Source organism: Bidens hawaiensis, unplaced genomic scaffold (genome assembly GCF_021521415.1).
Source record: "Bidens hawaiensis isolate Kalapana, Puna unplaced genomic scaffold, B.hawaiensis_p1.1 tig00046698_1, whole genome shotgun sequence".
NCBI lineage: Eukaryota > Viridiplantae > Streptophyta > Magnoliopsida > Asterales > Asteraceae > Bidens > Bidens hawaiensis.
This window is the reverse complement of record NW_027498331.1, coordinates 22,023-37,409: the sequence shown is the minus strand read 5'-3', so window position 1 is coordinate 37,409 and position 15,387 is coordinate 22,023. Positions and strand designations below refer to the sequence as shown.

At 35.3% G+C, this 15,387-nt stretch overlaps 1 protein-coding gene across 1 annotated transcript; it reads right to left on the bottom strand.

Annotated features, from left to right (window-relative positions):
• Positions 1-7,702: 7,702 nt before the first annotated feature.
• Positions 7,703-10,644, bottom strand: LOC143596553 (root phototropism protein 3-like). The gene is made up of 3 exons (XM_077075300.1): positions 10,446-10,644; positions 9,059-10,345; positions 7,703-8,425 (listed from the first exon to the last, which is right to left on the bottom strand). The coding sequence occupies exons 1-3, from the start codon at positions 10,626-10,628 to the stop codon at positions 7,892-7,894; spliced, it is 2,004 nt and encodes a 667-aa protein (XP_076931415.1). The 5' UTR covers positions 10,629-10,644; the 3' UTR covers positions 7,703-7,891.
• Between the last annotated feature and the right edge of the window lie 4,743 nt (positions 10,645-15,387).

Sequence of the window (15,387 nt, the reverse complement as noted above, 5' to 3'; positions counted from 1 at the left end):
GGTCCCAACAAAACCCCTGCCCGTGGTTGACCAATTGAACCACCCACCACGGTTCACCATATTGTAGAAGACGGCAAACTTATTAACATATGGCACCAAGTTGTTGGCACGGCAGCATAACTCGAAATGGCGGATTCTCATTAATCCAAACGGATGTATCTTGGACAGATGAACCCCATAACTCGTCAGAATGCTCCCAAGGAACTTCGTTATAGGGAATCGAAGATTCCAAGTAGTAAAATCCTCAGCGTACTGGGCCATTTTCCCCTTCGAAGGCTTGTTAGCGGTTGAACCTGTAACCGGGAACTCTGGCTCCCACTTGGGGGCTAACCCGTACACGTTTACGATTCCTTCGTAGTCTCTCTCTTTCCAAGTAACGATGATCTTGTCTATTTACGGGTTCCCTTTCTTCTCACCGGCCATTATTTCAGTCGATAATGGAAGGCAGCGAGCTATGGTGGATGGTATAAGAGTTTAGATTTGCTTTAAGAAGAAAAGAAGATAATGAACGATTGAAGGCGATATAGGTTCTCCAAGGGGTATAACCGCCCTATTTATACCCATCGAAATAAATGCGATGGGAGGTTGACAGTGGTGTGAGAAAACGAAGGTCCAATGGGAGTGCACCACGTCACGCGGGAAAACTGAAAAAACGAAAAAGGTGTACAGTCGGGTACAGTTGACAACCGACATTAAGGTCACATCAACTGTGCGGCCACTGTAGGTTGTCCCATCGTCCCTTTTCATAGTTATCCCCACAAAAATATCTCCACTAGACGCACAAGATTCAAAAAATCCCTAAAATATCAAGTCCAAAATTGCATCCGCATAAAACTTCACGCCGAAGAAACAATGGACTGGGGGGGACTTCTAGAGGTAGGCTACTAAAAAGACCCAAATACCCCTAAGGATCAGCCGCTGGTGGAAGAGGACTCCCTCATAAGTCACCCACGGAACATATTAATCACCCGCGTAACTTAAGTCAGAGGAAGATCAATAACAAGATCCAGAGACTATACGCGGGAGGATCCAGACGCCCTCAGAAGTCATCCGCAGGGTATTATTCCAATCCGCGAGGATGACCAGAAGGTGACGTTAGAGGAACATCTGTAATTAACTAACTTCTTTCTAGAAGATTTACAAGGATCTTCCCTTGGGAAGCACGAAACGCAACAGCCAATGATAAAAGGACAGCTAGCGAGGTTGTTACAACCGTGCACATGGCCGAAATGGCTTGTCCTATCATATGCGGACACGTGTCCAGGTTATTACGAAAGCATCTTCTGGAAAGGGACAGCTGGACCAATCACAGTCCCTAACCCTTCGGCTATAAATACCTTCATCATCTCCATGAGGTATTGATTCACACTTCACTCCTACTCTCAATACTTTGTACTTTTCTCTCAATCGGAAGAAGTATTTATTCTCACGCCGGAGGGTGGTTACGGGAAGACCCCCCCCCCCTCTTGTCCTTCTCGTAACAAGCTCACGGTGGTTGTTTTTGCAGGTTTTCATCATTTGACTTGGAGATTGAGCTTATATCGTTAGTTTGTTAATCATTTGACCCTGTGGACTCATTGATCTAGACCATTAGGGGATTAGATCCGTGTTTCTTTTATACTAAACCGGATCGAGCCTGGGATCTTATTTGAAAAAGGAAGATCTAGGATAGGCGGCCAACCTCCTAGAGAGAGAGATGTGCATGGACCAGGTGAGTAGGAATGCAGCTCCGTGGACCACTCGTCGGGCCTGATAAAATCGAGTTTAAAATCAGACATTGAAGTGCTTTTAGATTATTGTTAACACTAGCCATGGGGGCATCATTGTAATTGGGTCAAGAAAGTCCTTGACGCCCTAAAATAATAGGGCCGAGTTCTAAAAAATAAATTTTATATATTATCTTAAATATATATAAACAACACATCTCTAAATTCCCTCAAACCATCAAATTACTTTATTTGTAAATGAAGGTTTCTCATTTATTTGACCCGAATTCACGGGTATGGGTTTCACCAAACCCAAATAGCTCTTAAACGGGTAATAACATCTCATTATATTAAAAATTAATCTTATCAAATATTTGATGTGAAAATCCTATAATATAGGGATATACTTTAAATTAATATCTGATTTTTTTAAAAATAAATATGTTATTTATAATTAAGAAAAAGTTTTATTGTAAAAAAAATGGGTCATGGGTCTCATCAAACTCAGATAGCTTTTAACCGGGTTATAACATCTTATTTATTTGTGAAAATTTTTAATTATCAAATTCTAAGTATATTATTAACTTCCTATCCTATGGTTGATGGTAAGGCGACTCTTTTGTTAATCACAAAATATGGATGTAAATCTTGCTATGATATAATTCATTAGTTTTTGGTTGATGGTAAGGCGACTCTTTTGTTTCAGTGTATAGCTGGGTTCGAGCCACATGTAGTAGCTTTTTTTTACAACTAAAATTTATTCAACATAAATAAGGATTGTATAGTTATGATTTCTTAATAAATTTTGAAATCAGGTTTTAGTTTAACTTTTTGTTAGTTTATCTCTTCCACACTAAACAGTAAACAGATATACTTAATCAATTTTATATAATAACCTAATATTTTGTAATAAACTAAAAAGATACTGTAAACATTCTTCTGATAAACAAAAGTATTTATTTAAACCAAAGTATTAAGAACTATAGTTTTTGTTAAGAAGAAAAGCCAACTACTTCATAAATTAATTAGGTGCTATATAAGTTTGTTTTTATAATTTTCAAGTTAAATAGAAATCATAACGTTGTATGAAGAAATAGAAAAAAGACCGCCGTATTTCACTTTGTTTTAGGCCTTCAATATCGTTAGGTCATCCTGACAATCTGACACCACCCTTCACAAGTTCGGATTTGTTGACCATACTCATCAGATAAAACAAATTAAAACTTGGTCAAAACCAAACCCATTCAACCCGTATAAATAAACTAACTTTAAATTGAACATGTCTTGTCTAACTCGAATGACAATCAAAGTTTAATGGTTAAACCCAACCATTTTAAATCAACCAAAATTAACTAGCTTATTGTTTTCCTGTAAAAAGAAAAAAAAAACAACACTTGTTGAATAGAAGAGCCAATAAGATTCAAGAACCAGCCTTTTTTCTTTCTGTCGAACTAATTCAAGAACCTCCCCTAAAATTGGTGAGCCTTTATGTTGGTCCGGGGTGCCATTTTAATTATTCGTTTTCTTTCAAAAAATTTATACTGATATAACTTTACCCATTTTTGTAAAACATTTTGAGCCCGGTCCTCTTGTTTATGGATTTTTTATACATATTAAGTCCGACCTTCTTTATGTTTTCGACCAAGCTTCACTAATTATCCTTTTAACTCTCTTTCCTTTAAAAACCACACAACCAACCGTAGAATTCCAAGTCAATAACTTCTTTTCGCAAAACATGTTTTATCGCAAAATAAGGAATAGATTTAAGAACTCCACAAATTTGTTCAATCGCAAATTCATGTTCAATATATCGTACAAGAACGGTGACAGTGACTAACTAACACACACGGTTGCGACGATGAGTTCTTCTTCCAGTAGCTTCAATCATGGCTTTGATCGACGAACTCCAAAAACAAGTGTGCATGCAAGAGTTAAGCCGCCCGTATACCCATCTAGGAATGAATTGATATAACTTACCAAATTGGAAAACACAAACGATGTTTCAATTCACGTGTTTGAATTTCAAATTAACAAAAATCAAGTCATTCGAATGGTTGTTTTCAGATAAGTTTTACATAGTCGACTCGTATCTTTCTTCCAATCAAAAACCTTAAAACATCGGTCTGAAATTCGGAAAAACATTTAACGACGTTAATTATTTTTTAACGGATGTCAATTGAAAGAAAAATAGTCGGGAGGTCGGACCGTTGGCAGGGATTTTTAAAGATAAGATTATTATCGGCCAATACAAAAAAATGAGATTATTTAGTTCCAATTTGCCTATTTTTTATTACTTTTTGAAAGTTATTGTGAGTAAATGAGAGAAAATATAATAATAAACGTGTAAATAGTATTATTTAATTAAAAGGATATGGAGTGGATATAATAATTTTTAATATAATTATATAGATAGAGATAGAAAATCTACACAGAATGCGCTCTAGCATATTAATTATATATAGTTATGTATCTTGCATGAAATGAAATATTAAAGGCCACACGTGACTGGTATTGACTGATAATAATCCCTATTCATTTTATAACCACTAGCGATCCCAAATTTCAAAAAATTGGCCCCTGGTGGTCCTCCGTTAAAAATGACTTAACGACGTTATACTTTTTTTCCGAATTTCAAACTAAGTTTTTAGGGATTTTGAACGAAAGGAGAATACGATAGATTGATGTAAAAATTAACTTAAAATGGTGATTCAAACGACTTGATTTTGTTAATTGGAAGTTCAAAAACGCAAATTGAAGCAAAAATCAAGTCCTTTGGAACACCGTTTTGAGTTAAGTTTTACATCAATCGATTCGTATTCTCTTACCGATCAAAAGCCCTAAAAAGTTAGTTTGAAATTCTGAAAAAAGTATAACGCCGTTAAGTCCTTTTTAACGGGGGACCATTGGGGGGCCAATTTTTTGAAATTTGGGATCGCCAGTGGTGATAAAATGAATAGGGATTATTATAGGTCAATAACAATTAATAGGGATTATTAAAGTCCAATAAACCTTTTATCAAATACTTAGTCGGCTTTCATCTATTTCTCCTAGCTGTCTTCTTTTAATTTTTTAGTCGCATAAATTCGGCCCACAAAGTCAAATACTTTTACCTATCCAATTAAATACTTAACTAGAATCTATTATTCTCTCTCTTATCCTACAATTTTTTTTCTTAATCGACATATCTTTGCCGGTGAAACTAAATACTTTAACCTACCCAATTAAATTCTTCGTCGGCTTTTATCTTTTTCTCTCTTAGTCATCTTTTTTTTACTCTTAGCCAGGATGTTTTAGCTACGATATTAAATGTTTTTACTTACCAGGTTTAATCTTATACCTACCATTCTTATAAAAACATTTTCACCATATCTTATAAAACTCATGTTCACCCTACCAAATTTTTGTACTTTCTTAGAGCATTTTCATCTCATCCCCTATAATTATGTGTGGGGAGTTTGTAAATTATAGGGTGGGGTTGTAAGTGATTGTGAGTGTAAATTATAGGGTGGAGAGAGAAATATAGTGATTTTTTGTAAATTTGGGGAAACATTTGGGGAACATTGTTTGCCCCTATTTATTTTTTAATATTTGTTGGATTGGTTTTGAGTAGATGAGAGAGAAAACTATAATAATAAATGTATAAAAAATATTATTTAATTAAACAGAAGAGAGAAATATAGTGTTTTTAGTGTAATTATAGAGATAGGGATGAGGAGTGAGATAAGAATCAGCATTCTTAGAGCATTCTCATCCCACCCCTTTTTTTATGTGAGGGGTGTTTTTATAATTTAGTGAGTGATTTAGGGTATTGTGAGTGAAGAGTTTTTATATTTTAGAGAAAGTAGTGATTTTTCTGTATATTTGAAAAGTTACTGTTCACCCCCTATAATTTTTTAATATATTTTGAAAGTGTTTGTGAGTGAAGGAAAGAGAAAAGGTAATGATAAAAGGTATAAAAAGTATTATTTAATTGAAATGGAGAGAGAAAATATAGTGAGTTTTAGTGTAATTTTTGGTTTATGGATAGGGGGTGGGATGAGAATGCTCTTAGAGCATTCTCATCCCATCTCCTATAATTATGTGTGGGGAGTTTGTAAATTATAGGGTGGGTTGTGAGTGGTTGTGAGTGATTGTGAGTGTAAATTATAGGGTTGAGAGAGAAATATAGTGATTTTTTGTAAATTTGGGAAAACAGTTGAGGAACATTGTTTGCCCTTATTTATTTTTTAATATTTGTTGGATTGGTTGTGAGTAGAGGAGAGAGAAAACTGTAATGATAAAGATATAAAAAAAATTATTTAATTGAACAGGAAAAAGAAATGTATTGTTTTTTTAATGTAATTATAGAGATAGAGATGAGGAATGGGATGAGAATGCTCTTATCCGACTCCTCATCTCTATCCATATAATTACATCAAAAACACTCTATTTCTCTCTCCTGTTTATCAGATCCATTTTTCTCTTTTTTTTAAGAAAATTTGTTTGTTAACATCGTCTAGTGGTGGGAATTAGAATATTGTTGATTGGACTATTGAATACCTCCGGCTTGATTGTATGAAACGTGTTTAACAAATGAGTATATTTGTTACTTATGATTATTTAATATATTTAACTTCAAAGGAATGTGATCTTCAAATTATTACACAATTATCCTATAAAATGTCTACATTTACTGAACCAATCAACTTAGCAAATGATTGGGACATTAATTTTTTTTAACGACTTTAAAAAATAAATTTGAAATATTTATATTGTTTGTTGTTCAATAAATCAGTGTTGGTTCATCTATCCAATACAGAAACCTATTTCTATTGGTTTGTCAAATATACCTATTTTGAGTGGTTCATCAAGCTAGATACCTTTTTTCCAAATTCCTACTGACGGCTAATTATAATAGACCGAAAAAATAGAATTTAATCGAGTGGTTAAAAGTATTTAATTTTGGGGACTAAATTGTATGCGTTAAAAAATGGCGTCTAAGAGAGAAAAAATGGAAGTCGGCTAAGTATTTAATTCGGAAGGCAAAGGATTCAATTTTAGCAGCCATAATAGGAATAAAAGAAAATGGCTAAATGAAGTTTTAGCTGGCTAAGAGGGAAAATAATGAGCTGGCTACAGATATTCCAAATCCGGCTAAGAGTCTAGGATGGCGGCTAAAAATCTATTGTTGTAGGATAAATTTAGTCGTGTTTGATACGTGTCGAATATGTATTGGTTGAAGTAGGTCAAATTTACTTTTTACAAAATTCAGTGCCCCTAAAGTGTCAACTAAGGCTTAGCCGCCTTAACCGTCTATTATGACGTGTCTCTCGTTTATTGGACCAAAACTCTATGATTAGAAAGATACAAGCTAAAATAAACATGTCTATTCTCGAGAATTCTTGTCAAACATGTTCATTTTACTAAATTTCCCTTTTGTTAACTTGTAGTCCGTACTTATTATTAATTCGGTCCTTATTTTAGAATGTCGCACTTGTTAACAGGCAAGTCCCTTTCAAACATTAATTAAAATGGTTGGAATATATCATCATAACTTTACTCTTTAGAACTGGACCATTGGAGCTTCCAGTAAACGTATTCGTCGTTATAATTCGTCATCAATACGATAAGAGAAATTAAAGAAAATAACAATATAATTGTTTAAATACAACGAAAATAACAACAATAAACACACCTAGTAAAAATCTCTTAAATAACAAAGCTATTAATTATTATGGTATATGTGAAGTGTAGTATGTAATAGTACATATAGCTCAAAGAATAAATAAGTCGATTTCAGATAGACTTAGCGGTTCAAAAACCACATGTATGAAACTAAATAATAGAAACAAAAAGATAAACACTAGACCTCTAACCGGCATAGGAAAAAAACCAAAAAGGTACAATAAAAAATATGTAATAGTAATAATAATAATAATAACAACAGCAGTCATAATAATAAGTATATAAATAAAATAATGATAATAGTAATGCATAATAGAGAAAAAATATATTAGAAATAAAATATTACAGTAATATACTTGTTTAAATAAACCAACAAATTACACAATTAAAACCAAAGTCTATAACACAACAATGACGAAATGAAATGAATACTACACAACACAAATGACACAAATATAATGTGAAAATTTAAATTCCTACAAAATGAAATTAATTATAAACTTTGTTGTTTTCATTTATGTTTAAGAAATCGAATTCCTCCACCTTCTTGGTGTCTTTCTAGCCTGCGTCACATTAGTCGGGCTCTCGACATTATTTTCAGCCGTGCTCAGCTTAGTAATCTTGCTCAGCTTCTTCCATCCACTCGACCATGCGGAATGATGTTTCGGTTTATTCACCTTATCAAACTGCCTTTGCAGATTCTCCATCTCATGTTGCAGTTCCAAATACTTGGTCTTGACAGTCTCCAACTCGAATTTAAGCGTGTTTATGTCCTTTTTAGCTGCAGCCCATCCTTCCTGAAATGACTGCGGTGTTCCTTCTAGCAATGTTTTCCTATTTTGAACCATTGGTTGGTAGCCAGCGGTCTCTTTAACCGAGTTGCTTGCGATCGCGTTGCTGATCTTCACCTGCTTGGAGAAAAGAACCTGCACTACAACTCGGAGTGGGAGCCTCTCGTTTTGTGCAGCGTGCATGCAAGCATCCATCGAGAGCTTTTGGCAGTCCATCACTCTGCATAGCCTTTTACGTTCATGTTCAGAAAGAGTTGGGTGGGCCTGTCGCATAAACATGAGCTCTAGTAATAGTGAAACATATATTTATCTTTTCATGTAACATATATATTTACCAATTTGGTCACAATAATCAACTCAAGGCAGGGCCCGGGTGTCTTTATAAAAACATAATCCACCCAAGTTAAAAAGGAAAAAAGAAAAGTTAATGTAATGTATATTTTGATCATTTTAAAAGATATAGTTTAGTGGTAAAACCTCACCATTTTCCCATTTGAAACCTGAGTCTCTGCAACCACGTTTCATGTTGACACAAAACAAGGAGGGAACATGCCAAAAGACAAAAGGTCCAATTTTATTAGTGACCAGTGGCCCCAACTTTGAGGGAAACAAAACAATATAAAGTCTGATTTTCTTTAGTAATCAGTGACCCTATTTTGTTATGATAGAAAATACTATTACACTAAAAAAGGTATAGATGATTTATAAATCTAAAGCACAACACTAAAAATTTATAATAAAAAAAGGCCTGTGTATGCTTTTTTTTTTCTTTTAGCCATCAAAATGGTTGAACTGCCCTAATAACTGTAAGTTTTATATATTTAATCTTGCACCATGCCCTTATATTCTAATTTCTAAACTTAATTAGGAAATAATGAAGTTTAAAAGTTTAAATACCTTAAGATACGAATCGATAGCGCGATATAATCCATCGTCGCAACTCCTTGCTGATTCGGGCAAAGCCTCGGCCAGCACTTGAAACTTTGTCAGTGAAAGGTTCGGATCCCTTGAGACCTCGGTGAGGTAGCTATCCACGAGCCGAGCGACTCTCATTTTCGCAGTTGAGTTATTACTCCGTTGCGTTAAACCTTCTTGCGACGATTGACGGCCTGGGTTCTCGGTTTCCATCTGTTCTTGAACCAGGAAATGCTCCAAAAGCCTTTGAACCAAATCAACATCATACATAGTTTCGGCTTTGTTGTAACAAGGGATCAAAAGATCAGCCAAACTTGCCTGTTCGAATTGCATCCCAACTCGTTTTTCGAGCTCTGTAACGAGCGCGGGAGCCACCTTCATCAAGTTAGCCATTCGCAGTAACTGAAGAAGGAAGCTGCAAGAAACACTATCTTTTTGGGGAGGAATTATGCTTATTAGGCTTTCAATTATCATTCTTTGATCTCTCATTTGACTAGTTGAAGAAAGATCATCTCGGTTTCCGGCTACAATCATGTGCAGCCCCCCTTTCCAGTGGCCCGAAACCGCCACTCCAGCCATCCCGCCACCAATACTACTTCCTTCTTCAGTTAAACCACTAGCCCCCTCTTTAATCAACCCGGGAAGCGATTTAGCGGCGTAGTGTGTAATTGCAGCTCCAATAAGTTCATACCGCATTCCTTTAACTTTAATCGCAGTGATCACTCTCACGAAGTGATCGATTCTAAGAATCGAAACATCTTCAAACCACCAGTCGGGCGGAACTGGGGTTCTGCTCGGGCTGGAATCTTTCATCTCGTTCCAACCCGGGCTAGAAGCCTTGATTGGTTTTCCGGTGTATTGCCACCGGATACCTTTCGGGTTTGCACATGCTTTCCACGCAATCGACTCGCTGCATCTCCTAACAATCTGGAGATTCTCAGCCCACGGCGACAAAGATTCACAGCTTTTGAGTACGAGGATCGAATCTCTCCATGACGACAAAACCACATAACTGAGAAAAGCTTCTGTTTTGAATATAAGATTCCCTTCTTCCAAGTCCTCCGTCATTTCCAGATACTCAGCGGCACAACGGAGGCCAGAGATGTTCGTGGCGGTCAGATCAACCGAGATTCCATAGCAGAATTTTGCCGCGAGTTCGAAGGCTTCTGGACCACCTGGTATGTCATCCATGGCTATCTTGCTCAAATCTAGTTCTCTTGAATCATATATTATTCTGTTCATCTTTCCACTTCTTGAAAGAAGGGGATACTTTAAAGTTTGAACAACAGGAAAACAATATATGAATCATTTAATAATATTACACACAATATGTTTGATTAAGTTAAAAAGTTTTATGACTACTATATACCTTATGCAAATGGAAAGAAACGTCACCAATCTGGACCAAGAAATCACTAGGAACATCAGTTGCAACGAACCAAGATTTGCCTCTTTGTTCGAAGCGATCAGTCTGGACGCCATGTTTCGTCGAAGAAAGAGCACCATTTTCGTAGTCTCTTCCGGCAACAGATTCAGACTCTGAATCCCACATGATGGTGACAGTAAAACCCTAAAGAAGTCTTGGAAATTTGCTAGTGAGGATGATTATTGGTGGTGGGTGACTCAAAAACGGTAGAATATCACATGGGTTTTGGTTGGATTTATAGAAAAAACATGGGATTGATATGCAGTTTGAACAACAGTACAGGCTGTGAGGTAATGGGCATAAACATGAAAGTGTTTTTGGAATGGATTTTGTCAGATTTTGAGAGCTTTATGTGTTAAGTATATGCACATTGAGATGGTACAATCAGTTACCACTGACTACCTTGCAAATCTACTTAAAGATCGGCGCACGTGCCTTATCTAACACAAAGATTATTTATGTCCTAAATTCTCGTTAATTAAAATAAATTAGGGACAATGAAATTTAATGGTAAAATATGATGATTACTGTAGGGACAACTCGAACTCAGATTAGTTAAAAGATGGAAACCGTCAAATTGTCTTGTAAGGCTGGGGTTATACCCCATTTTTCCTCGCGCATGAGGTGAGATGGACGTTGGATCGTCTCACATGATAACTGCTGATATGACAAATAGTCACGCATGATGAGCTTTAGAACAACTTTCTCTTTCTCTTTTTTCAGTTTTTGGCCGTTGGATAAAGGCACTGTTTTAAAAAACATTATTATAAGCACATGCATATACATTTTAACCAAAAACAAGCTCATTTCAACTATTCTCAAACCATTACATACCTAGTTCAACCTAAACAAAAAATATCAAACTGAATTACTCTTATTCGTCCGACAATACGAATTTTTTTCTTCATCCAATGGTGTTTACGGCCGAACATGTTTTATTTTGTGACTAGCAAACATCGCCTTCGCTAACGCGAAAATCTAGGTTGAATCGAGATCGTAAATGTCCACGCGACCATTCGGTAGACAACTACTTTGGCGAAAACGCAACTTTCACAAGCGATGATTTTAATAAACGTTTTTGAATGAGTAAACCCCAATTTCTAAGAATAGTGGACGACAAAGTTAGAAAGGATATGTGGTTTGAGTTACGTCTGAATGCGAGTGGGAGAAGAGATTTTACTCATCAACAAACGTGCACTATGGCGATCAGGCATATGGCATACGACACGGTCTATGATGCTTTGGACGAGTTCCTTCAGATGTTCTAACGAACGGTACGCGAAAGCATTTATAAGTTTACCAAAAATACTATTAAGTTATATAGCAAGAAATATTTACGTAATCTTACTTGGAGCGATAAACAAAAATTATATGAATGACATGAAACAAAACATGGATTCCCTGAAATGTTTGGTAGTATTGATTGTATGTATTGGGAGTGGGCAAACTGCCCCCAATACTTGGTGCGGTCGATCAGTACATGCAAAGTGATCATGCACACCCGACTATATCTTTACAAGCAGTCGCTTTCACAAGATTTATGAATTTAGCATGCGTTATAGGTGTTGCCGGTACAAATAATGATTTAACGATCTTGCATCAGCCCGCGTTTTACAACAATATCATAGAATGTAAGATGCCTGATTCTAGTTTTCAAGTTTCAGGAATCGAATACAAGCATGGTTATTATCTTAGTGAAGGGATATACCCGTCGTGGTCCATGTTGTAAAATCCTTCACGTGCCCACAATATGATATACGAAAGAAATTTAAGAAGGCTCAAGAGACGGCAAGAATGGATATTGAAAGATGTTTTGGTGTCATAAAAAGAAGTGGCACGTAGTGGCCAACCCGACACGAGCATGGGTGCAAAAAAATATGATGGGTGATGTATGCAATATGTATTTTGCATAACATGATTATTGAAGTTGAGATATGTATGATTTGCGACTACAACGAGGATCAAGACAACATCCAATATCAACCGTTTGACGAAACACAGAGAATATAACTGATTGGCTTTGAAAAATGAAGATACGCAAGACGCGCTACGTTTAGACTTGGTCGAACATATATGGTCTCTACGACTTACGTTCCAACAATAAAGACTAGATAACTTTAATAGTTATTCTTTTAAGTTTTAGTTTATTTCATAATTTTATTTCCAATGTTTAAGTTTTCGTTTATTTCATAACTTCATTTCCAATTTATTTGTTAATGTTTAATATTATATATATAAATTGTATTAAAATAGAAAAAAAATAGAAAATGGAGAATGATGGAGTTTGAGGCAAGTGGTGTATACCCCTATGTTGGGGGTGTTGAGGAGTGATGTTGAATGATGGGGGAAATCAGACGTAGCGCAGACATGACGAGTGAAGGAAAATGAGGCAAATGGTGTATCTCCTTAGCCTAAGGGGCCGTGCTTGGTCATTTGTGACCAACTTGGTGGTGGATGACGAGCTAATGTATGAAATAGAGAGGGTGGGGTGCATTCGTCCTCACACACATCATCTGTTGGGATTGCCAGAAGGAAAGGAAAGAAATTTGTCTGTGTCTATGAAGGATGTCCAAGATAGAGGAAAGAGAACGGATGGTAATGGGACGAGGTCGAGACAACTAATGGGACGGATGGTAACGTCGGTTTCATAAAATTTTTTTGGTATAAAAAAATATGTTTTGTGTTATAACTAGGAATAATAGTGTTCTGTATGATTAACTATATTACGTTGTGCTTGAATAATGTTAAACAACATTATTGGATTTGTTTTATTATCAATCATTGTTATGCTGCTATTTCATGTGTATGGCTAATTTAGCTACCATGTATGAATAGCAGTTGCGGTTTACAAAATCACAACATTAAGTGTAAGAATATCATGTTGTTATGTAGGTTTTAAATTATAAACAACTAGATTGGATGTTATAGTTATGTTATTTATTAGATATTACATTGTTTTTTTTTTGTGTTTTGGTTTCAATGCTATGCGTGTTTGGGTATATGTAGGATTATGTGTATATATAGTTAATCTATGTGTTTGTATATTTGTAGAATTATATGTTCATATACTTAGTATGTGTAGGATTAAATGTTATGATCTTATAGTTAATATGCGTAGGATTATATGTTCATATACTTAGTCTGTATACAAGTATATGTTATGATCACATAATTAAAGTGTATATATAAATGTGTAGGAATATATGTTCATATACTTAGTCTGTTTAAGATTATTTCATTACATATAGATTATTTTACTATATAGGTAATATGTTTTTGTTGGCCACTTTGTGTAGGATATTTTAATTATGATCATATTTTTGTGAATTACATGTATATGTTTTTTTTAAAGTATAACTCATTTCGACGAGTAAAGCATTTTTAACAAATGACAATTGATCAATAATAAAAGTTCAATGAATAATAAATAGAGAAAAATATTGTTTTAGTTACCGTAGTTTTAAACAGAGTCACTTTTAGTTTCTGAACAAAAACTTGAACTGTTTTACTCCCCGTGGTTTAAAAAATTGAACCTTTTTCGTTCCTACGTTAAACAGCCGTTAACAATAAGGTTAAAATCAGGGTATATGTATAATATTGGACCTATGTGTAATATTGGACACTTAAACATATTTTACCCTAGATTATTTTATTAACAGTTGTTCAATCAATTCACCAGACAACGGCTACGCAGGCTACGCATTCTATATACAAGAACAAAAAATCAATAACCTCTTTTTGGCCTTCACGAATCATGACTGATAGAATCAATTTTCCTGGCCAACCCACGACGACTCACATTCTCCAGTCACAAGTCGCCGGATTTTAAGCCGGTCACAATTCGCCGTATTTTTAAGCCGGATTGACGAGGTGTGACGGAATTTCATATTCTTCGATAGCCCGTGGAGCGTGGAGGCTACGTCTTCCTGACGAGGAAATTGATATACAAACTTACAGTAAGTTAAAGTTAGGCTTTTCTTCTTTTTTATTTTTTGTTACCAGTTCATTATAATGAAAATGTGATTTTATTTTCGTGTTAATTATAGATGATAACAACTTATTTGCCTTTAATATTTGCCATGGTGGTGAGTTTTCTCAATTGACGGGTAGAGCTTACGGGGGAGGCCGATCGGTTTTCATCGACAATGTCAAGGTTGGTAAAGTCGGTAAAGGTGATTTAGTGGATATGACCAGGAATCTAGGATATCCTCCTAGCGAGGTACTTTACTTTCATTTTAGAGAACCAAATACGTGTCTGGATTAGGGTATACATCCATTGTGTGACAATTATGATTTTAAGAAAATATTTGATATTATAAGAGGTAAAATTAAGGTGGTTGAGATATATATTGAACATGGGCATTCACGTTTGATAAATAATGTATTGTCCTCTTCCCATTTGGACTTTGCAAATGAAAGGGGGCATGAAGTAGATGAAGTTGATGTTGACATAGAATGCATATCACATTAGTTAAATGAGGAAAATGGTAATGAAACTTATTCACATGAATCGGATTCATATGAAACAGATGATGAGGATGATCCAGATTACGTTGTTGAAGAAAATGGTTCTGACTATTTGGAAGATGTAGAATTGGACATGAGTGCCTTCAAGTATAATGTTGATGCTGATGTGGTTGAAGTTTATAACGCCACAGATAATGCCCTGGATAATATGAAGGTGATTAACAGGAGAAGAGTATTGACGTTGACCATGTGTGTTGATGACCGTCGTTTGAGTCAATCAAAAACCTAATTATTCTAAATAGTTAGAGCAAGTAGGGTATCGTATAACAAGGAGTATGTGGTCAATGTATTCGTGTGACAAATTTAATATTATGAAGTGACTAATTTTTAGTGCTGATCACACAAGCAATTTTGAGTA